Source organism: Lithobates pipiens, unplaced genomic scaffold (assembly GCF_037356315.1).
Source record: "Lithobates pipiens isolate NorthernLeopardFrog02 unplaced genomic scaffold, aLitPip1_a1.2 Scaffold_1, whole genome shotgun sequence".
In the NCBI taxonomy this organism is placed as follows: Eukaryota; Metazoa; Chordata; class Amphibia; order Anura; family Ranidae; genus Lithobates; species Lithobates pipiens.
Genome location: NW_027507685.1, coordinates 6,201,851 through 6,226,785, shown reverse-complemented (window position 1 = coordinate 6,226,785; position 24,935 = coordinate 6,201,851). Strand labels below are relative to the sequence as shown.

Below are 24,935 nucleotides of genomic sequence, written 5' to 3'. Positions count from 1 at the left end.
AGCGTTCATCAGACAGATTTGAAACATGTTCTATTTCTAGGTCCGTTGGATTTTTTAAATGGAAAAACGATCAGATTAGCCCACACACAATCGGATTGTCCGGACTGATTCAGTCGGACCTTGTCTGCTGGAAACTCCGGTCATGTATACGCGGCATTAGAGTCGGCAAATGACTAGAGATTGGGGCAGAGGTTCACCTTCCAGCAGGACAACGACCCTAAACATACAGTCAGAGCTACAATGGAATGGTTTAGATCAAAGGATAGTCATGTGTTAGAATGACCCAGTCAAAGTCCAGACCTAAATCCAATTGAGAATCTGTGGCAAGACTTGAAAATTGGCGCTCTCCCTCCAATCAGACAGAGCCTGAGCTATTTTGCAAAGAAGAATGAACAAAAATGTCACTCTCTAGATGTGCAAAGCCGGTAGAGACAAACCCAAAAAGACTTGCAGCTGTAATTGCAGCAAAAGGTGGTTGTACAAAGTATTGACTCGGAGGCTGAATACAAATGCACGCCACACTTTTCACATATTTATTTGTAAAAAATTGTTGAAAAACATTTATCATTTTCCTTCCACTTCACAATTGTGTTCCACTTTGTGCTGGTCTATAACACAAAATCCCCCCCAAAAAAACCTTCACGTTTGGTTGTAACATAACAAAATGTGGAAAATTTCAAGGGGTATGAATACTTTTTTCAAGGCACTTGTAGCATAAGGATTAAAAATAATGTTGTTTGGGAGTTCCACTTTAAAATTAATCGTGAGGATTTCGTTTGAACAATACTTTCATAGTAAGCCAAGTTAATGTTTTGCTTGTGCAACTTTATTACACAATTTTTTGCTAATATTTAAAGCTTTTTAACCACTTCCCGACCAGCGCACGACGATGTACGTCGACAGAATGGCACGGGCAGGCATATTGGCATACATGTACGTCCAATATTCGTTGCCGCCATGCCATCGGGAGCGCGCCGCCGGCGGCGCGCTCCCGCGCTGGTCGGGACCCCTGTGAGTCCGGTCGCGGACTCGATCGCCGCGGGCATCCCCGCGATCGTCTCACGGAGCGGCCGAATGGAGGAAATGCTGTATAAACAACATTTTTCCATTCTGCCTAGCAACTAGTGACGCTGATCTCTGCTCCATGTGATTGGAGCAGAGATCAGTGTACACTAAATGAAAGCCCAACCCCCCCACAGTTAGTAACACACCCCTAGGAACACTTAACCCCTACACTGCCACCCACTGGTTAACCCCTTCACTGCCAGTGTCATTTACACAGGAATCACTGCATTTATATAGCAGTGATTACTGTATAAATGACAATGGTCCCAAAAATGTGTCAAAAATGTCCGATGGGTCCCCCACAATGTCGCAGTCGCAATAAAAATCGCAGATCGCCGCCATTACTAGTAAAAAAAAAAAATAATAAAAAATTATTAATAAAAATGCTATAAAACTATCCCTATTTTGTAAACGCTATAACTTTTGCGCAAACCAATCAATAATCGCTTATTGCGATTTTTTTTTTTACCAAAAATATGTAGAAGAATACGTATCGGCCTAAACTGAGGGAAAAAAATGTTTTTTTATATATTTTTGGGGGATATTTATTATTACAAAAAGTAAAAAATAATGCGTTTTTTTTCAAAATTATCGCTCTATTTTTATTTATAGCGCAAAAAATAAAAACCGCAGGGGTGATCAAATACCACCAAAAGAAAGCTCTATTTGTGGGAAAAAAAGGACGTTAATTTTGTTTGGGAGCCACGTCGCACGACCGCGCAATTGTCAGTTAAAGCGACGCAGTGCCGAATCGCAAAAAGTGGTCTGGTCTTTGACCAGCAAATTGGTCCGGTCTGAAAGTGGTTAAAGATGACTTTATAATGTCAATGCATATATTTACTCTTGTACTGCCAATTTTCCCTTTTTTGTTGAGTGAGGAATCATTTGAATTTCTCCTCCCATCCCTACTCATAGCCATGTCTTTCTTTAGAACTGCTGGTTCCAAAATAATGTTATTGGACTTAAAGTGGATTTCACAATTACTTTACCAATCTGCATACATTTCCTGGCAGATCACAACGGTATACATTTTCAAAAAACTCTGTTCAACTCACCGACCAGCCTGCAACCAACGGACTTGTCCGGTCTAACAGTTTAGAATTATTTTGTGGTTCGTTATTGAACCTTTTACTTTTTTTAAAAAGTTACACTTTCCTCCTCATCTGGGATCTGCTCCTCCCCACTTTGAGTACCCTCCCATCCCCAGCAAGCCACTTGCTAAGAGGGGTACTTGTGCGGGCTTGCTCTTGAGCTCTGCTCCCTTGTTGTTGGACTTGACTGGATAGCAGCATGAGCCAATGGCTTCCACTGCTATCAATCTGCGTTGGATCAATATCTGGCTCGGGTAAGTAGGGCTGCAACTAACGATTATTTTCATAATCGATTAGTTGGCCAATTTTATTGTTTCGATTAATCCGGTTAATATTAAGGAAAAGTGTGGTGTATAATTTAGTTAATATGTAAAGTTTTAAAAAAATGGCAATTTATTCTTAAATATCTCTGTATGCAGTGGTAAAAAAAATAACCAATTATATGGTAAGTATACTGTATATACTATTAGAGGAGATATACTGTATATACTATTAAAGGGTGAATCTGGTAAATATCAGACTCAGAGATCAAATCTTTTCTAAATACCCAGCGGCTGAAAAAAGCATAGATGTGAACGTGTCCCACAGGAAACCATGTAAATGAACTGTAGTGTATTTCTGCAAAAAGCACCAAAAAACACATAGATGTGAACCAGACCTAAGACGTTTAGTAACATAATGGGGTTAAAAAACTAAAATTAGCCCTTTATAGTACAAAAAAAAAAGCAGATAATCCCTACTGTAAGGGGTTCATTTTTTTTTTACTGTAGAACAGTGAAAGTAATATTTACAGTAGCGCTTATTTGCTCTTTTTGTACTATAAATGGCTGATTTTAGTTTTTTTTAACCCCATTATGTTACTGGGCGATTAATCGATTATGAAAATAGTGATTGATTATTTCCATAATCGAGTAGTTGTCGATTTAGTTTCAGCCCTACAGGTAAGTATAAGGGGGAATCCTAGAGCACAGAAGGTTTTTTACCTTAACCACCTTAATACTGGATGCTGTCACATTTTAAACGACAATTAAGCGGTCATGCAACACTGTACCCATATGACATTTTTTTATCATTTTAATTATTTTTTCACACAAATGGAGCTTTTTTTTTTTTTTTTTGTTGCACTATAATTGAAGTAAGTAATTTTTTCCTCATTGATTTTGACCAAAATTTATACTGCTACATTTCTTTGGTAACAATTTTCTTTTTTAAATGTAATATTTCGTACAACTGTGACAGATGTTGATGGGACACTAGTACAGATGTTGACAGATGGTTGAACATAGCTGAACAGTCATCAGTTAGGCCCCTTTCACACTGGGGGCGGTTTTCAGGCGTTACAGCGCTAAAAATAGCGCCTGAAAAAACCGGCCCCTTTCACTCCAGTGTGAAAGCCAGAGGGCTTTCACACTGGAGCGGTGCGCTAGTAGGACGGTGAAAAAAGTCCTGCTAGCTGCATCTTTGGAGCAGTGAAAGGAGCGGTGTATTCACCGTTCCTAAACCGCTCCTACCCATTGAAATCAATGGGACAGCACGGCTATACCGCCGGCAAAGCGCGCTGCAGCGGCACTTTGCGGGCAGTTTTAACCCTTTTTCGGCCGATAGCGGGGGTTAAAACCACCCCGCTAGAGCCCGCAGACCGCCGCTAAAACGATGGTAAAGCGCCGCTAAAAATAGCGGCGCTTTACCGCCGACGGCCGCACCGCCCCAGTGTGAAAGGGGCCTTACACACAGATCACTTACAGGCTGCAGCGATTTCCCCCCCACTGAGCTCAGGAGGGGGGAGTCTGACTCGGATCAAAAATGATAAACCTGAAAAGACTGCACTCTTACATTTTTGCTTTTTCTCCCTTTTTGCAGGCTGCTATTTGCAGGTGTAGCCAGCCTCTCTCTGGCTTCAGTACTCGCTGTGTGGAAGATGAGAAGATGCTGGATATAATCAGCAAAGCCAACCCAGGAAGTCCCTTTATGTATGTTGTAGACACGAGGCCTAAGGTATGATTTGTGTAGACTGAATTGATGTTTGTGTCATTGTGGTATTAGGAAAAACAGAAAAATAGAGATGACCAAAAGGATAAATTAATACATCATAGCTGTGTTTTTTAATCCCTTTTTTTTTTTTTTTTTTTAAGTCAAGGCAATCTTTAGAACTGTTCAAGAGAAAGTAAAGGCAAAAAAAAAAAAAAAACGCACCCTGTAAGGCTAAGGCATAATGAGCTAGTATGCATAGCATACGTGGTGTTTTTTTTTTTTTTGCTTGTTTACTCACGTCGCTTTTAGTAATGAGTGCAAATACACATTTGTTAGATGTGTGGGTGAAGTGATCGGCACATGCTTCAGTTAGATGTGCCGTTACCACCGGCGATACCTGGAAGTAAGCTTCGGGAGAGATGTCTGTGGCGGGGGGGGGGGTCGAGGGCAGCTGCCGGGGCTTCGATGTAAGGTAAGTAATACATAATGAGCTAGTATGCTATGTATACTAGCTCATTATGCCTTTTGTCTTGCAGTTTTTTTGTTTGTTTGTAAGGGTTTACAACCACTTTAGTAGAGAATTATGAAGCAATTGCAAGATGAACACTAAAAGGCGATTCCATAGCACCTCCAAAATATCACAGTAAATCAATAATAGAGCAGTGCAATCATATAATCATTGCAATTGCTTCAAAATTGTTCATTTTAATTCATTTAATTTCCATCACGGACTGATTCTGAGGTATTTATTTTGATTTATGTACGCTTTGAGATTTATTGATTAATGATTATATGATTGCACTGTTATTGAATTACTGTAGGATAATGGAAATGCACAGTAAAGTACATAATACTGTGTATGTGGTTGGGCTTTTTGAATTGACTTCATAGTCTGTCAGTGAATCATAAATGGGGAAACTGTCACACCCATGTGGCAATATTATGGCCAAGCACCGTGATTTATGTGTCTGTGCCCAGAATTCACATTGTTAGTCTTCGGAGTGTTTCATTTTGCAATACTCGTAGTGGCAGATACCATAAAGTGCTTCTGTCAAGAGAAGAATATCAGAACTGCCATTGTTAGCTGTATGTCTTCATAAATTTTTGAATCAAAGATTCTGAACAAATAAGGATAAATGAAACTATGAAATAAGTCAGAATTCCCTATCCTTGTGTTAGGGTCAGTCACTCAAATGTAATTACTAGCTACGACATCTCTTCATCTGACTCGATGCAGGTTTATAAGCATTGCCCATTATAAGGAGCTCTTTCTCTCCCTTTTGGACATTTCATTTATTTTACATAAGCAGGGTGATCACTACATTTCTGTGATTTTGGGTGGACTTCAGAGTCAGGAGTTTAAAGAGGAAGTAAACCCTGATGAGTTTACTTCCTCTTTGATTCCCTGCAAAGGTAAAGCATAATGGACTACTATGCATCGCATCGCATAGTAGTCCATTATGTGTCACTTACCTGACACCGGAGCCAGCGAAGTCACCGCTGTCCCCTGTAGTCTGGAGCCTCCATCTTCTCGGTGGGTCTCGCTGCTCTGCCGCTGTCATTCGGCGAAGCTGTGATGACGGGCCTTCCCGCGCGTGCGCACAAGAGCCGCCACTCGCGGCATATCGCCGTTGACAGCGGCGCGCTCAGTGTATTTGCTTGGGAAAAATAAATCGCCCCTAGCATTGGGTGTCCTACGTTGCTGCATTATATAAAGCTATTCGAATATTTTCTTACATTTTAAAGAGGGGTGCCTCGAGACTGTACATAATTTTAAAGGGTGCCCTGAGGTTGCCTATAATTTTAAAGTGGTTGTAAACCCTTACAAACCACTTTGACCTACAGGTAAGCCTAGATTAAGGCTTACCTGTGGGTCCAAGAAATATCTCCCAAACCTATACGTTTTAGGAGATTTTTGCTCGAAGACGGGCACTGCTGTCTATGGCGCATGTGTGGCATCCTCTATAACGAAGATGCCGCGCAATGCCGCATGTCTCGGCTCCCGTGCGCATGCTTGGGAGTGGCGGCTTCGCCGAATGACAGTGGCGGAGCTGTGAGACCCACCGAGAAGATGGATGCGGCGGACTAAAGGGGACAGCGGTGACTTCGCTGGCTCCTGTGTCAGGTAAGTGACACATAATGGGCTACTATGCGATGCATAGTAGTCCATTATGCTTTGCCTTTGCAGGGAATGAAAGAGGAAGTAAACTCATTAGGGTTTACTTCCTCTTTAAAGGGTGCCTTGACTGAAAAATGTTGAAGGTACCTGCATCTAGACTGAGCACTGTGGTTGCTCCCATAATGCCCTGTACACACGGTTGGATTTTCCTATGGATAATGTTCAATGGGACCTTGTTGTCGGCTATTCCGACCGTGTGTAGGCTCCATCACACATTTTCCATAGGAATTTCCATCACACAAAATTTGAGATCTGGATCTCAAATTTTCCAACAAAAGAAATCCATTGTCGGAAATTCCGATCGTGTGTACACAATTCTGACGCACAAAGTTCCATGCATGCTCGGAATCAAGCAGAAGAGCCGCACTGGATATTAAACTTCATTTTTCTCGGCTCGCCGTACGAGTTGTACGTCACTCTGTTCTTGACGTTCGGACTTTACGACCAACTTTGTGTGACCGTGTGTCTGCAAGACAAATTTGAGCCAACATCCGTCGGGAAAAAAAAAAAAAAACATGGATTTTGTTGTCAGAAAATCCTATCGTGTGTACAGGGAATTACTCCTACATTACTACTGTATTGTTTCTTCAAGAAGGTAGTAGTAACACTCTACCTGTTAGAAAGACAACTATTAAGATGTTTATTTTGCTGAGTGCGTCAGTTGATTTTTCTCTTTACTATGCCAACAGGATTACTTTATTAGTATGCTTAGCAAGTCTGTGTGTGTGCACCAGTTATTTGAATGCTTTTACTATTCTCGGATGACATTTTATCCAGCTCCGATGCAAGTAAAAGGTGTCTTGGTTTTATTTATACAAACAGTATAAGTTCCAAAAAAAACTTGCTTTCATTACTGGATAATATATTAACACACCAAATGGTAACATAGTAGGCTTGTTTTCAGCCGTTGGCTGGCTTCTGTTCTTGCCTACACACATCTGCTGTAGTCTACTTGTAATCTAAGAATAACTTTCCATAAACCCCTTAAACTACAGACTTGTGTTATGTTTGTACTGTAAATTTTCTTGTTGTCTCTTGGCCTTATTTGATCTAGCTATTCATTTAAATCCTCAAATACGGTGGTCAGCACATCAACAACAAAATGATTGTCTGGTGCATCAATGAATTTTATTTGTCATTTAAATTTTCCAAAAATAGACCACTTCTACTTGACCTTTTCATCGATTCCACATGACTGCATTTTTTTTTTATGTTGGCCATTCACTCTGCAAAATGGACAGCAGTTTTTGAGCAACAGACATTTATTTTCCATACATCATGTGACACAGGCTAATATTCATTACCTACTGGGTTATACTCCATCTCCAGGTGAATGGACACTGGTAGACCAAAGGTCTTTAGACAGGAAGTGATGCCCCATATAACCTCTCCCACACAGGAAGCACTTCAGTTTTTTACCAGTGTCTGCGAGGTGGATGGCACGGTTTGTTTGAGCTCTCTGAGCTCCAGGTCTCTAGTCCCACAAACGGTTCTTAAATGAACCAAGGGATTGACTGATCAGATCCGTTTGACGCAGGCTTTATATACTTAGATAAATGGTATCCAAGCCTCGCAAAGAAGACTCAAGATCCTGCAAGGTTTTGCCTGTAATGCGGCCCCCGGGTGATGGATCCTGCGAAGTGGAATCCTGGACACCACAGCGCTAAGGCATTCCTGCAGGGTGCTGTTGGAATAGGTGGTGTATGCTGATTGGGAACATCCTGACAGGTTTATTGTTCCTCCTAAGCCCTTGTACACACGATCGGAGATTCCGACAACCAAATCCGTCGGATTTTGTCCGAAACTGTTATATACACACGGTCGGAGGAAGTTCTCGGAAAATCCGATCGTTCAGAACGTGATGACGTTATTTCGCTACGACGGGACTATTTTTCATGCTAGTAGCCAATAGCTTTGATGTAGGAATTTGATCTGAGCATGCGTGGCACTTTGTCCGATCGGAATTCTCTACACATGATTGGAGTATGTCCGATCGGAGCATTTTGTCGGAAAATATTTCCGGCAAGTTGGAAAATTTGGTCCGACGGATATTCCGACGGAAACAGTCGGATGCAGACCACACAGTCGGAATATCCGACAAAACGCTCCGATCGGACACATTCTGTCGGAATCTCCGATCGTGTGTACAAGGGCTAAGAGGTTTTCCCTTTTATATCCCATGGATGAAAAGTTCATTAAAAAATGGAGCATGCCAGCAGTAGATGCAGCAGTCTCTTCCTTAAACGGGAACTTAACTTGTCCGGTAGATAAAGCACAGGGTTTGAAAGACCCTGTTGACAAGAAATTGGAGTCATTATTAAAGGATTCATTTTCTCTGGCCAGTTCAGCTATTCAGCCAGCAATTGATATCTGCCAGTCCATAAAGGATCAGGTCAAATGGCCTGATAGGCCTAACCAGAAGGATGATCTGCCTGAAAGTAAGACCGATATTTCTCAAGCACTGTGTTTTGCTATTGACACCTTTAAAGGATTCACTAGAACAGGTTTCTTGTTTGTCTCTCTCGTCTGTACATATGCGCAGACTCTTATGGCTTAAACGGTCAGCCGGGCTTCCTTGTAAAAAAGTTTTTGGCAGGTTTCCCTTTTCATGGGGAATGTTTATTTGGTGATCATTTGGACAAATATATCCAAAAGATCTCTGGAAAGAAGAGTTCTCTACTTTCTGTGAAGAAAAGCACCAGACGTCCCTCTTTTAAAACCTCAGGGATTGCTTCCTCCAATGTCTGTGTCAAGGCGGTTCGGCCGCCAACAGGGTGCTATGGCCAGGGTCAAGTGCCAGGGCCAGAGCAAGCCCTGGGTCCAAGATTCTTCTAAACCAAGCCCTCTTTTTGAGGGGATGCCCTTACTCCATTGAGTGGGGGGAAGGCTGCTGCACTTTGTGGACATTTTGGAGAACAATAATTCAGGACAAGTGGGTCACCTCAATTATATCTCGCAGTTACTAGCCTGAGTTGTGGGGGGGTTCCCCCTCAGAGGTTTTAAAGATCCAGCGTTCCCTAGGATCCTCCAAAAATAAACGTATTACTTCAGGCACTACATCTAGTACATCAAGGAGTGATTGTAGAGATTCCGGTATCCGAAAGGGGAACAGAGTTTTACTCAAACCTGTTTACGGTTCAGAAACCAAACGGGGACACAAGGCCCATTTTGGACCTAAGATCCCTGAACAAATAACTACCGATACAGTCCTTTCGGAATGGAGTCTGTCCACTCAGTGTAGCCTCACTCCAGAGGGGAGATTTTCTAGCCTTCGTCAATATAAAAGACGCGGATTTACACATGCCTATTTTTCAGCCTCATCAGGGTTTCCTACGTTTTGCAGAAGAGGAATGTCATTTTCAGTTTGTGACTCTACCCTTCAGGCTGGCTACAGCTCCCCAGGTGTTCACAAAGGTCCTAGCACCAGTACTGGGGCTTTTAAGGGCCCAAGGGACCCTAGTGCTCGGTTATCTGGACGACCTACTCAGAGATTGCTCATTACAGGCTCTAGAACAGAGCATAATATGCACAGTGCGGTATTTGAAAAGCTTAGGCTGGATCATAAATACCGAAAAGTCAGCCTTGAAACCAGCTCAAGGTCTAAAGTATTTAGGTCTGATCCTAGATATGGTTCAAGCAATAATATTCATGCCACCCATAAGGATCTGTGCCCTGAATGTTCAGGTGCATCAGATAAGGGACACGAGACAACCCTCCATTCGGCTCTGTTTGAGTCTTCTAGGGAGGATGGTATCCTTCTTTGAGGCAGTGCCCTATGCCCAGTTCCATTCCAGGCCTTTACAACAAGACATCTTGTTGGCTTGGACCAGAGGAGGAAAGTGTGCTTATCTCTTCAGGCACGCTTAAGCCTAAACTGGTGGTTGCAGAATCAGAACTTCTGAGTCAGAACCTCCCGGTAACTTGGAGAGTACTGACTACATTTGCCAGCCTCTCAGGCTGGGGACCGGCCCTAAAAGGGCTCACAGCTCAAGGGAAATGGTCAGGGATATAACAGATCTTGCTCATCAACGTCCTGTAATTACGGGCAGTATGTTTGGCCCTACGGTCCTGGACGTGGAGCTTCAGGACTGCCCTATGGGGGTTCAGTCCGACAATGCCATTGCAGTGGCCTATATAAACCACCAAGGTGGTACCAGGAGTCGTTCAGCTCTGAAGGAGGTGAACCACATATTGGCCTGGGCAGAAGGGCATGTGCCAATTTTATATCAGCAGTCCATATCCCGGGAGTAGAGAACTGGAAAGCAGATTATCTCATCCGCCAGCAGATCTGCCCAGGGGAATGGTCCCTACACCCAGGGATGTTCCAGGAAATTTGCCAGTGTTTGGGCTGGCCAGAGGTTGACCTATTTGGCATCCAGATTCAACAACAAGCTACAGCAATTTGTGTCCTGAACAAGGGATCCTCTGGCAGTCAGAGCAGATGCTCTGATAGTTCCATGGAGACCATACTCCTTGGTTTATAAAAAATGGTTATGGCTCCTGCGCTATTAAGGACAATGAGTAAGGTGATCACGTTTAACAAGTGCTGCACACACCGTATGAGTCAAACAAATCTTATAAATGGTGCACAAAAAATAAATAAATATGGTGCTGCGCTCCTGCCATGTGAATAAATAAACGAAACACCCACAGAAATCACAAAATAATCCCCGGCGTGAAATAAATTAAATAGTTATAAATATTAATATTTCCAAATGCATGTGATAAATATTAAAAACACGAAATAATCATCAAATATATAAGAAATAAAAAATAAAAAAGAGACTACGTATATAGCTACTAATAGCAACAATCAATATTATAAAGCTATAACGTGCTTTCTTTATAAAGTGCAATAGTGAATAAATACACTTAAAAATGTGCAAATTAAATTGATAGGATATAAATAAATATCGTAGTGTATCCCAATATAAAGTGCAAAAACAGTGTCGCTTAAAGTGCAAAAAAAATAGCAATCAATGCATAAGAAGTCCTCCAATCACTACTAAAAAAATTTAATTCATCTGTGCCAAACAAGTGTCCAGTGCAAATCATCCAATGTGTTCGCCAACCGGTGCATGAGCTAAACAATTACCTTACGGCTGTAAGGTCAAACAGCATGAACACTAACTCCTGGGGTGGATGGGGAGAGAGGGAAACACAATCCAATATCGCACAGCTCCTCCTATCCTGGCACACAATGTCCGTAGTAGCTATGGGAGAATGTGAACTTTCCAACCCTCAACAGCGCAGCTACGCTCAGCGATCCTCCCAGCGTAGATTACTCCGACTCGGCAGTAACGCGACCACGGATCACTCCGTGGGCTCCGCCGTAGCAAGTAATGCGGTGCACGTGGTGTAGTGGCGGCTACCAGACGCTGGGGGCAGTGTGGACCATTGTGGTTCTCAGAAGGCGCCTTGGTTTAGGCTTTCCCTCCGATCCCTCTCCTTCCACATTTGTTGCGCAGGATTCGGAAAGAGGGGGTTCCAGTCATTCTGGTGGCACCAGCCTGGCTCAGAAGGCCCTTGTTCCCAGAGATTGTGAGACTGACAATAGATGGACCATGGATGCTTCCACATCACCTCAATCTACTGTCTCAAGGTCCTATATTTCACCCCAATTTACAGTCTTTAAATTTGACAGCATGGCTATTGAAGCCAGGCTGTTAAAAGACCGTGGCATCTTGGGACCAGTGGTGTCTACTCTAGTGAATGCTAGAAAAGCTGTCACTAGGAAAATGTTATCAAAATTGCTTGGTGTGAAGCCAGAAAATGGCATCCTCAGAAATACGTGATTGGGAAAATTCCTTTTTCTACACTCAGCTGTGGAAATCAAATTGGCTTTGAGTACAATCAGAGGTCAATTTTCGGCTCTATCAGTATTCTTCCAAAGGCCTTTAGCCTCCCATTCACTGATCCGAACCTTTATGCAGGGGGCAACTTGTTTGCTTCCCCCCATTAGGTCACCTATGTGTCCTTGGGACTTGAACTTGGTGCTATCTGTGTTACAGAAACTACCATTTAAACCTATTGAGGAAATTCCTTTAGACTTGCTGTCATGCAAGCTAGCCTTCCTGATGGCTATCACCTCGGCTAGAAGGGTTTTGGAGCTGGCGGCCCTTTCATGCAAGGAACTGTACTTGATCCTTCACCATGACAGTCGTGTTACATCCTGTTCTGTCGTTTTTGCCAAAAGTGGTGTTGGCTTTTCATTTATAACAGGACATTATTTTGCCTTTTTTCCTCTCAGCTTCGTTCTGTGGAAGAGAGATGACTGCATTCTTTGGATGTTGTCCGGCAGTCAAGGTTTATTTGTCTAGATCTGCGGAGATCCGAGGATCAGACGTCTTTTTTGTTTTACCAAAAGGACCCAAGAAAGGGCAGGCGGCTTCCAAAGCTTCCATTGCCAATTGGGTCCGTCAATTGGTCATTCAGGTCTATGGTCTGAAACTTAAAGCTCCTCCCTTTTAGGGTGAGAGCTCATTCTACAAAGGGTGTAGGAACCTCCTGGGCTTTTTGCCATCAGGTATCTGTGGCTCAGATTTGTAAGGCTGCTACCTGATATTCAGTGCATACGTTCACAAAATTTTATCAAGTGGATGTTCGAGCAGCCGAGCATTCAGCTTTCGGCCGCAGTGTACTGCAGGCTTCCGTATAAGTTCTGATGGCTATTGGAGACCCTGGCAGGGTGTCTCCTTCCCCTCAAGGCTATTGCTCTGGGATGTCCCAGGAGGTAATGAATATTAGCCTGACTCTGTGTCCCATGATGTATGAAAAAGAAAATAGGATTTTTTCATCATACTCACCTGTAAAATCCTTTCTTTGAGTACATCATGGGACACAGATCCCTCCCCCTCTTTTTTGAGGATTCGGTGCTTTCTACAAAACTGAAGTGCTTCCTGTAATGGGAGGGGTTATATAGGGCATCACTTCCTGTCTGAAGACTTTTGGTCTACCAGTGTTCATTCACCTGAGTATACCCCAGTAGGTAATGAATATTAGCCTGACTGTGTCACATGATGTTCTTAAAAGAATTTTACAGATAAGTATGACAAAAAAAATCCTTTTTTTTTTTTTTTTTTTTTACAGCTTTCTCATTTAGAGTAATTATGTGAAAATCGATTGTTGAAAACTCACAAAGTGCAATATTTGTGTGTGTGTTTTTTTTATTTTTTATTAAATGCACTGTTAAATCATAAAGAGGAGCGAAGTAAGTGTCCAGTCAAATAGATTGTAGAATATTTGGTGTGCAACAATCAGATCAAAGGATCAACACACTACCGATGCATGTGTCAGATGATTTCCCCATGCCTGCACACACAAACCCTAATGCTTGACACTTGGCAGTTTAAGCTGCTTTCAGGAGCTTTAACCACTTGAGGACCGCCGTATTGCCATTGTACGTCAGCACAATGGCACAGGCAGGCATAATCACGTACATCTACGTGATTGCCTTCCAGCGGGTGGGGGGTCCCATCGGACCCCCTCCCGCTGGTTACGGCGGTCCGATTCGGTCCAGGAGCGCTCCGTGATGAGGGGATGGCCGTTCGTTTTCGGCCACCCCCTCTGGATCGCTCCTGGCCAATGAGAAGCTTCCTCCCCTGTGTATTGTTTACACAGGAAGGAGGAAGTGATGTCATTCTCCTCGGGGCGGTCTTTTTGACCGGACTACGAGGAGAAGAGTAAAAGTAAGTCTGCACGAACACTACACTGACATGTAGGTACACACAGGCACACAAACCCCCCCCGATCCCCCCCCCCGCCCCCCCTCCCCCCCCAGTCACAGTGTCACTGATTGCATTGATCATTTCTTTACTGATCAATGCATTCAGTGTCAGTTGTGACAGTAAAAACTGTCAGGACAGTTAGTGTTAGGTCCAGGGTAGCCCCCTATCACCCCCCAATAAAGATTTAACCCCCTGATTGCCCCTAGAGTTAACCCTTTCACCCCCTTTTGCCAGTGTCACTAAGCGATCATTTTTCTGATCGCTGCATGTGTCGCTAGTGTCGCTAGGTAGCTAGTTATTTTTTTAGGTTCACCGCCAGGTTTTTATATCGCTAGGTACCCCGATATACTACCCAATAATGTTTTTAACCCCCTGATTGCCGCTAGTTAACCCTTTCACCCCCTTTTGCCAGTGTCACTAAGCGATCATTTTTCTGATCGCTGCATGTGTCGTTAGGTAGCTAGTTATTTTTTTAGGTTCACCGCCAGGTTTTTATATCGCTAGGTACCCCGATAGACTACCCAATAATGTTTTTAACCCCCTGATTGCCGCTAGTTAACCCTTTCACCCCCTTTTGCCAGTGTCACTAAGCGATCGTTTTTCTGATCGCTGCATTAGTGTCGCTACAGTCGCTAGGTAGCTAGTTATTTTTTTAGGTTCACCGCCAGGTTTTTATAGCGCTAGGTACCCCGATATACTACCCAATAATGGTTTTAACCCCCTGATTTCCGCTAGTTAACCCTTTCACCCCCTTTTGCCAGTGTCACTAAGCGATAATTTTTCTGAACGCTGCATCAGTGTCGCTAGTGTCGCTAGGTAGCTAGTTAACTAGGCTCCCAAAAAGTCCCCCACATGTGGTATCCCCGTACTCGGGAGAAGCAGCAGAATTTATTTTGGGGTGTAATTTGACTTCTGCCCATAGCATGTGTGAGCAATATATCATTTAGTGACAACTTTGTGCAAAAAAAAAAAAGTTTGTAATATTCCCGCAACTTTTGGCAAAATATAAAATATTCCATGGACTCAACATGCCTCTCAGTAAATAGCTTGGGGTGTCTACATTCCAAAATGGGGTCATTTGGGGGGGTTTTGTGCTATTTTGGCATTTTATGGCCTTCGAAACTGTGATAGGTAGTGAGGAGTTAAATCAAAAATTTGCACCCTTAGAAATCCTGAAGGTGGTGATTGGTTTTCGGGGTGCCGTGCGCGAATAGACTCCCAAAAAGTCCCACACGTGGTATCCCCGTACTCGGGAGAAGCAGCAGAATGTATTTTGGGGTGTCATTTCACATATAACCATGGCATGTGTGAGCAATATATCATTTAGTGACAACTTTTTGTAAAAAAAAATTTTTTTTTTTTTGTCATTATTCAATCCCTTAGGACAAAAAAAATAAATATTCAATGGGCTCAACATACCCATCAGCAATTTCCTTGGGGTGTCTACTTTCCAAAATGGGGTCATTTGGGGGGGATTTGTACTGCCCTGCCATTTTAGCACCTCAAGAAATGAGATCGGCAGTCATAAATTAAAAGCTGTGTAAATTCCAGAAAATGTACTCTAGTTTGTAGACGCTATAACTTTTGCGCAAACCAAAAAATATACGCTTATTGACATTTTTTTTACTAAAGACATGTGGCTGAATAAATTTTGCCCTCAATGTATGACTAAAATTTAGTTTATTCGATTTTTCTTATAACAAAAAGAAGAAAATATCTTTTTTTTTCAAAATTTTCGCTCTTTTTTCATTTATATCGCAAAAATATAAAATATTCCATGGACTCAACATGCCTCTCAGTAAATAGCTTGGGGTGTCTACATTCCAAAATGGGGTCATTTGGGGGGGTTTTGTGCTATTTTGGCATTTTATGGCCTTCGAAACTGTGATAGGTAGTGAGGAGTTAAATCAAAAATTTGCACCCTTAGAAATCCTGAAGGTGGTGATTGGTTTTCGGGGTGCCGTGCGCGAATAGACCCCCAAAAAGTCCCACACATGTGGTATCCCCGTACTCGGGAGAAGCAGCAGAATGTATTTTGGGGTGTCATTTCACATATAACCATGGCATGTGTGAGCAATATATCATTTAGTGACAACTTTTTGTAAAAAAAAATTTTTTTTTTTTTTTTTGTCATTATTCAATCCCTTAGGACAAAAAAAATAAATATTCAATGGGCTCAACATACCCATCAGCAATTTCCTTGGGGTGTCTACTTTCCAAAATGGGGTCATTTGGGGGGGATTTGTACTGCCCTGCCATTTTAGCACCTCAAGAAATGAGATCGGCAGTCATAAATTAAAAGCTGTGTAAATTCCAGAAAATGTACTCTAGTTTGTAGACGCTATAACTTTTGCGCAAACCAAAAAATATACGCTTATTGACATTTTTTTTACTAAAGACATGTGGCTGAATAAATTTTGCCCTCAATGTATGACTAAAATTTAGTTTATTCGATTTTTCTTATAACAAAAAGAAGAAAATATCTTTTTTTTTCAAAATTTTCGCTCTTTTTTCATTTATATCGCAAAAAAAAAAAATCGCAGAGGCAATCAAATACCATCAAAAGAAAGCTCTATTTGTGGGAAGAAAAGGACGCAAATTTCGTTTGGGTGCAATATTGCATGACCGCGCAATTACCAGTTAAAGCAGCGCAGTGCGAAATTGCAAAAAGACCTCTGGTCCTTAAGGTGTTTATTGGTCCGGAACTGAAGTGGTTAACAGCAACCTACGACTTTAGTCAAAACTATGAAACAATGAAAACTTTTGGTGGTAGGTTGCTTTGCTCCATTTGGTTGTCTTGTGCTCAAATGCTGGTTGAAATTGGCAGAACATTTCTGATCACTGAACAAGCGTACTTCACTTCGAAGTCCCTTAGCCTACAGCAAATATCTGTAGCACTTTAGCTAACTAACACTTTTTAGATGTGTAGACTGCCACTAGTTTTTAATAATTATCCGCGAGCCAAAAGATAAAAGTAAATTGCCATTTACTATCAGCAAATACAGAAGAACAAATGGAGACTTTTATGGAGCCACAGGATTGCTGTAAAATAAATTCTTACAAAACGGAGCCAAAAGCTGCCATATCTGCCCAACCATTTCCGTCGTAAGTACAGTATGATTCCACACAAAAGTGGGTGGTCCTGCAGGGCCTAGTCCCAGATTTTTGAAGATCTGACCACCAAAAGACTTTTCCAGAAACCAGCATGCATGCTACAGGATCTCACAAAAGTGAGTACACTCTTCACATGTTTGTAAATATTTTATTATGTCTTTCCATGCGACAACACTGAAGAAATGACACTTTACATTGTAGAAAAGTAGTAAGTGTACAGATTGTATAACAGTATACATTTGCTGTCCCCTCAAAATAACTCAACACACAGCCATTAATGTCTAAACCGCTGTCAACAAAAGCGAATACACCCCCAAGTTAAAATGTCTAAATTGGGCCCAAAGTGTTAATATTTTGTGTGGTCACCATTATTTTACAGCACTGCCTTAACCCCTCTTGGGCATGGAGTTCACCAGAGCTTCACAGGTTTCCACTGGAGTCCTCTTCCACTCCTCCATGATGACATCCCAGAGCTGGTGGATGTTTAGATACCTTGCACTCCTCCACCTTCCATTTGAGGATGCTCCACAGATGCTCAGTAGGGTTTAGGTCTGGAGATATGCTTGGCCAGTCCATCACCTTTACCCTCAGCTTCTTTAGCAAGGCCCCACCACTTCAACCTCTGCAGCAATGCTGGCATAGATCATAGAGCATACATCTGGATATGATGCTGAACATGCGCACTCAACGTCTTTGGTCGACCAAACCTGTCCTGTTAAACCACTGTATGGTATTGGCCATCATGCTGCAGCTCAGTTTCAGGGTCTTGGCAATCTTCTTATATAGGCCATCTTTATGTAAAGCAACAATTCTTTTTTTTCAGATCTTCAGAGAGTTCTTTGCCATGAGGTGCCATGTTGAACTTCCAGTGACCAGCATGAGCGAGTGAGAGCAATAACACCAAATTTAACACACCTGAGACCTTGTAACCCTAACAAGTCACATGACACCGGGGAGGAGAAATGGCTAATTGGGCACAATTTGGACATTTTCAGTTAGGGGTGTACTTACTTTTGTTGCCAGCGGTTTAGACATGAATGGCTGTGTGTTGAGTTATTTTGAGGGGACAGCAAATTTACACTGTTATACAAGCTGTACACTCACTACTTTACATTGTAGAAAAGTGTCATTTCTTCAGTGTTGTCACCTGAAAAGATATAATTTAAAATATTTCCAAAAATGTGAGGGGTGTACTCACTTTTGTGAGATACTGTAGGTAGTCACTGTCCAGTTTATCGTATGGAAAATGCTTATTGTATGTGACATAGTTATTCTATGATGTTTGCTGGTGTTTCCTTGAGTAGATATGAGAACTGCACATTCTTTAAAACAATTGTGTGGATCATCTCTGCTGTATCATGTCTGTGGTTGGACTAAGGTTAATTTCATCATAAAATTTTTTTTTTTTAACATTCGTTGTGTTGGTAGTGGAGAAAAACGATCATCCAGAGGAAACCCACATAATACATTGAGGGGACAATTTTAACCACTTTAAGATGAGAATCGGACAACTAACTCTGGTGCTACAAGTTAGGAGAGCAGTGCAATGTCAAAAGCTAGCTGACTAAAACTATAGCAGTGGTTAAATTTGTCTGTGGCCCATAAAAGCATTTAGGATGGATTTTGTTTTAAAACCAGGTCTGGAAAAATAAAATCTGGAATTTATGTTACAAGCAACAGATATACTTTTTATTTTCCAAGATAACTTTCATCCTATGCATATGGCTGGCTAGATACATAGGATGATCCAGAGAGTGGGCCATCCTATGCCTGTTCTGTGTCTCTAAGGTAAGGTTTCTGCCTTATTCATCCTCTTCCAAAAATCTTGCTTTGCAATCCTTAATCAAGACTTTTCCTTTAAGGAAGATTTTCATTAAAAAACCCTCTGTGTTGCCTGAGGTTCTCTGTACTTTAGACAGCCCCCTTCTCCCTTTCTTGTAAAGAGCCTTTTTGCATATTGCAGAAGAATAAAGAGGTTTCATAGTAAGGTTGAATAAAGACACCAGTCCATCCAGTTCAACCTGAGTGAGTGTCTACCCCTATCCCTGTACATTGCACACTCACATTGGTCCCTATCCTCAAGGAGCCCACAATCTAAGGTCCCCATTTATATACTAGGGCCAATTTTGGACAGAAGCCAATTAACCTACCACCTTGTCTTTGGAACCAAGGCCTTCTTTCTTGACTAAGGTGGTCTCTCTTCCACCTCAATAAGGATATGGTCCTCTCTTCCATCTGTCCTGCTCCAAGACACACCAAGCAGATGTACCTACCTTGCTTGGATGTGGACAGGGCTCTCTTGATCTACCAGGCAGCCATGGCTTCTGTTCACAAAACTGAGCTCATTTTTGTCTTATCTGAAGACTCTCAAAAAGGACATCCTTCTGCTTCACCATTGCTAGGTGAATTAGACAACTTCTTTCCAGGGCCTAGACCCTTAATAAAAGGGTTCCTCCTTTCCCTATCGGAGCTCATTCCACCTGGCCTGTTGGTGTCTCTTAAAGTGGTTGTAAACCCTTACAACCAACTTTGACCTGCAGGTAAGCCTGGATTAAGGCTTACCTGTAGGTCCAAGAAATATCTCCTAAACCTATACGGTTTAGGAGATATTTACCCAAAGACAGCCACCGCTGTCTGCGGCGCGCAGGCGCAATGGGCAGATCGCAGATGACGTCATCGCGGCTCCGGCGAATCACAGCGCCGGAGCAGCAAGATCTGGAAGTCGCTCCGGGATACATGGCAGCGGCAAAGAGGTAGACGGATGACCGCTTCGGGGGCTTCGTTCTCAGGTAAGTTATTCATAATGAGCTAGTATGCTATGCATACTAGCTCATTATGCCTTTACCTTACAGGGTGTGTTTAAAAAAAAAAAAGAAAAATTGCCTTTACTTCCTCTTTAAGCCACCACCTTTTGACCATGTCCAATCACCTGAAGGTAGCCTCATATAACCGTGGTCTATGCTATGGTGTACAAGCCCTGTAACCTGTACTGTACATGAAGATAAGGCGTTTGCTGGGAATGCTAAAAATCTTGTGATATGCCACATTTCACTGTCACTTTCATTTCAACTGCTGATACAGTGTTGCTATGGGGTCGCTCGTCCCTCAGCTCCTTTTTATTCAAAAAATATTTTGTATTCTTTCTACTGAATACAAGGCTTTATCAAACTGGACAAAGTGAGATCCTGATGTTTATCATCTCCTTTCCCACGCATATCTTTTCAGAGAAAGGCTTGTATTCCCTGAAAAGAATACAAGGCATTTTCTGAATTGAGAAGAATGGAGAGCCAATCACTTTCTATCATACCAGCAATGGAACTTGCAGCCAGAGAGTTTAAATCTGACAGTGGAATGCTACTTACTATATTGAAGATATCGCCCCCAGCATCCTTCTGGACGTAGTATACGAATATTTGGACTGTAACTACGCTGGACACGGCACATACAAGAAAATTGTTTTAACTTTAAGCTTGGATGATGTGTTCATTGTCTAACCACTTTTTTCATTTGAACCCAACAGCTGAATGCAATGGCAAACAGGGCAGCAGGAAAGGGTTATGAAAATGAAGACAATTACCCCAACATCCGTTTCCAGTTTATTGGGATTGAGAATATCCATGTGATGAGAGGAAGCCTGCAAAAACTCTTAGAGGGTATGCTTTGCTTTGTTTTCCTAATGTGCTCCTTATGCATGTATTAAAAGCTATGTCACCTTTGTTTTATGCGTATTTGAAGAAATAGACGTTTTTTTTGTTGATACCAAATCAGATTCTTTGTTTCATGTTCGCAATGTGGTATGGCTTATTGAAAGGAAGTATTTGATTGGCACAAGGATGGAAAGTATCCTACCTTTTCACTGTTCATTTTCTAAGCTCCTTTCTGGAGAGACCGGAGCTCTGGGAGGATTTTTGACTGTTGGATGGATGGGAGAATGAACTGGGCTCAGTGGCCTTGGTAACGTTGAAGAATGGATGACATTAGGAGCTTGACTGCAAAGCAGAACTTAGAGAAGTGCCACCTGAAAAAAAAATATTTAAAAGTCGGCAGCTACAAATACTGCAGCTGCTGACTTTTAATAAATGGACACTTACCTGTTCCAGGGTCCAGCGATGACGGCAGCAGATGACGAGCAATCGCTCGTCTCTTGGCTGCCCCCGCCGCCATCCTCTGTCAGGGAATCGGGAAGTGAAGCGTTGTGGCTTCACTGCCCGGGTTCCCTACTGCGCGATTTGCGCAATGAGACTGGTCCCCGCTGTGTCCTGGGAACTGTGTGTTTCCCAGAACACAACGGGGGGCCCATCTGCAGCTAGCTATTCCCGGAAGTGGGTGCAGATACCTGGACTATACAGGTATCTGCACCCCCTTCCCCCCTGAAAGTCGCCAATTGTGGCACCGGGGGGGGGGTTCCGATGAGCGTAAATTCTACAAGAGAGCCGAGGTTAGTTTATAAGTTTGCCCCATCTAACACAAATGCATGGGTTTCTAGGAGGGTGATTGAGCTTTGATAACAATCCAAAATAATATATGTACAAAGATATATAGCAATGCAATAGTATTTTCTTGTTGGATTAGACCTGTGCTTGGACACTACAATATGGATTAAATAATTTGCATAAAAACAGTTTGAGTCTGTGAGGTAGCCTGCTTTGTCTATTATTATTATTATACACGATTTATATAGCGCCAACAGTTTTCGCAGTGCTTTACAATGTATAGGGGAGACAACACAATTACAGTACAGCTCAATACAAAAGGTACAGGAGCTTACATTCTAAGGGGGGGGGGGGGGGGGGGTTACAAAAGGTAATACCTGCAGAGAATGATTTGATGGGGGTGGCTTGGGGACAATTGTTTTTGTTGGGTGGGTGTATGATAGGCTTCCCTGAATAAATGAGTTTTCAGGGATCTCCTAAAGGTGGACAGGGTAGGGGCTGATCAGACATACTGGGGCAGGGAGTTCCAGGGGATGGGAGAGGCTCTGGAGAAGTCATGAAGGCGAGCATGGGGGGAGGTAACAAGGAAGCTAGAGAGCAGGAGGTCCTGGGATGACCTCCTGTCTAAACTCTACTCACTGATACCAGGTTGACTTTTATTTTTTATTAAGCTGAAATTTGTTATAAGTGCAGGTTTAACCATGTACGGCTTTATTCAATAAAGCATTACCTCATGGTAACCAACTACAATTTAATGTGCAGACATCAGACCAGTATATGATGGATTGTGTGTCCGGTCATGCTTCTGCCTTTGGAACTCCTGCTTGTAACTGTCAGCCTTGCAACGCCTCATGGGACTTTTAGTTCCTCCATAGCTAGAGGGCCGCAGGTTGAGCACCCTTGCTTTATAGATGTACCAAAATCATGTAATATGAGGGCCTGCCTAAACCATCTAATTTGTACGCGGGAGTCCGCCGGGACTCCGCGTTTTTTTTTTTTTTTTTTTAAAAGCCAGCAGCTACAAATACTGCAGCTGCTGACTTTTAAAATAGTGACACTTACCTGTCCAGCGTGCCCGCGATGTCGGCACCCGAAGCCGATCTCTATATCGTCACTCGGGTGCTGCCGCCGCCATCTTGGGTGTGGGAATCAGGAAATGGAGCCTTTCGGCTTTATTTCCCAGTTCCCTACTGCGCATGCGCGAGTTGCGCTGCGCAATAAGGACGGTTCCCGCTGCCTCTGGGATCTGTGTGTTTCTCAGCAGGCAGCGGGGCACTTGCCGAAGGGGACGGGCACTTGCGGAAAGGGGCGTAATCTATCCCGGAAGTGGGTGCAGTTACCTGGATTATCCAGGTAACTGCACCCCCCTCCCCCCTGAAAGGTGCCAATTGTGGCGCCGGAGGGGGGGAGGATTCCGATGAGCGGAAGGTCCATTTTAGGGTGGACCTCCGCTTTAAGCAAAACTCCAGGGGAAAAAAAAAAACATTTCTGACTTGCCATAAGTACATACTAGTTGCCTCCTAATGATGTTTATCCAAGGTGTGGATCACTGCTGTGTAAGGTAAAAATCAAAGTTTAGCTCAGGGATCTTCAAACCACGGCCCTCCAGCTGCTGCAGAACTACACGTCCCAAGAGGCATTATAAAACGCTGAGATTCAGAGACATGACTGGGCATGATGGGAATTGTAGTTCCTGAACAACTGGAGGGCCATAGTTTGGAGACCCCCGGTTTAGCTGATGCCGGAATGTTTCAGCATGTGAGGTATGAGAGCTATGAGCTCCCACCTGCTTTAATGTGTTGCTTCTTTGCCATCTGGGTGAGCGAGCCGCTGCTCTATCGGGTTATTGCAATGTTTTCCACAGCGAGGGAGCGGCCCATCCAAAGCAAGTGTTTGAAGTGTTTGTCCTCCCCATGTCTTCTAGTGATCCTGTTGCTAGCCTTGCTAACTACAGGTTTGCTAGCGTGACACGGGCGTTAGACTGGGCGGCACAGCGGTGTAGTGGTTAGTACTCTCACCTAGCAGTAAAAAGGGTCGCTGGTTCAAATCCCAACCACGACACCACCTGCCTGGAGTTTGCATGTTCTCACTGTGCCTGCATGGGTTTCCTCCGGGTACTCTGGATTCCTCCCACACTCCAAAGACATGCAGGTAGGTTAATTCTGTCCAAAAAAATTGGCCCTAGTATATGAATGGGGACCTTGGAGTGTGGGCTCCTTGAGGGTAGGGACTGATGTGAGTGTCCAATGTACAGGGATAGGGGTAGACGCTCACTCAGGTTGAACTGGATGGATTGGTGTCTTTATTCAACCTTACTAACTATGAAAATGGTTTAAAAATATTTTAAATATATTTACATTTCAGTTATAAATGGGTAAGTCCTGTTGCGCACAACCTCGCTAGGGGAACTAGGTATAAACTATAGAAAGCTGCTCACATAAAAAGTGTTCTCTACACTCAAAAACAAGGGGTGCACCCAAAGCACTGAAGGTTGAAGGAATGGTGTATATTGCACTTATTGCTCACATTGCATGATTACCATCATCTGTTGGACGGATTGCACATTTTTCAGAGTGAACTGTTTACATTTTTGCACTTTGCACTGGATATTTATTTTTTACTTATTGGAGTTTTAAGAAGTCTTTGGCATAAATACGTTACGTGATTTGCACTATTTGCACTATTGCATGGACTTATTGATTGATTTATTTTTGTCATACTGTCATTTTTTTGATGCACTTTATTATTGATATTATATTGATACTTTATGCACTTTATTGCTTTGCACCAGTTTTGCTACTTTTCTGCACATTTTTATGCACTGTATGAATTTTATATGTATATAATTTTTATTAATATATTTATATTAGTTTGGCAAGTACGCATTTAGTAATATTTTAGTTAGCGCCACATAAAACACCCCCTGTACATTTCAGTTATACAATTTATTATTTATGAAATTAATGTTAAAGTTCCTTCAGTATCAAACAGTGAAAAGTGTAACGATACAAAGGTAAAATGGACATGTTTTCTGAAGTATGTTTGTGCTCTGTTTTAGCTTGTGAACAGAAGAATCCATCCATGAGTAGTTTCCTTACCATCCTTGAGAATTCTGGCTGGTTACGGCACATTAAAGCCGTAATGGATGCTTCCGTTTTTCTAGCAAAAGTATGTAAAATGACTCGCGCATGTTCTGGGGGTTTGTGTACATATTTTAAACTCTGTTGTATCTACAATTTGCAGGTTTATGGTGCATGCGCTAGCATTACAACGAGAGGGGAGCGAATGGGGATGCCTTGGTTATTGTCTTAATCTTTAAAGTGGTAGTAAAGTCTCTCTTTTTTTTTTTTTCCCT

At 42.5% G+C, this 24,935-nt stretch overlaps 1 protein-coding gene across 2 annotated transcripts in view; it reads left to right on the top strand.

The window, feature by feature from the left end:
* The window catches only part of MTMR8 (myotubularin related protein 8), a 74,116-nt gene that overhangs the window by 23,127 nt on the left and 26,054 nt on the right, over nucleotides 1-24,935 (top strand). For both annotated transcript variants that reach the window (XM_077475982.1, XM_077475898.1), the window contains exons 6-8: nucleotides 4,017-4,151; nucleotides 20,668-20,800; nucleotides 24,639-24,748. In XM_077475982.1, coding sequence (XP_077332108.1) covers nucleotides 4,017-4,151; nucleotides 20,668-20,800; nucleotides 24,639-24,748 — 378 coding nt within the window. The remainder of the gene's footprint in view (nucleotides 1-4,016; nucleotides 4,152-20,667; nucleotides 20,801-24,638; nucleotides 24,749-24,935) is intronic.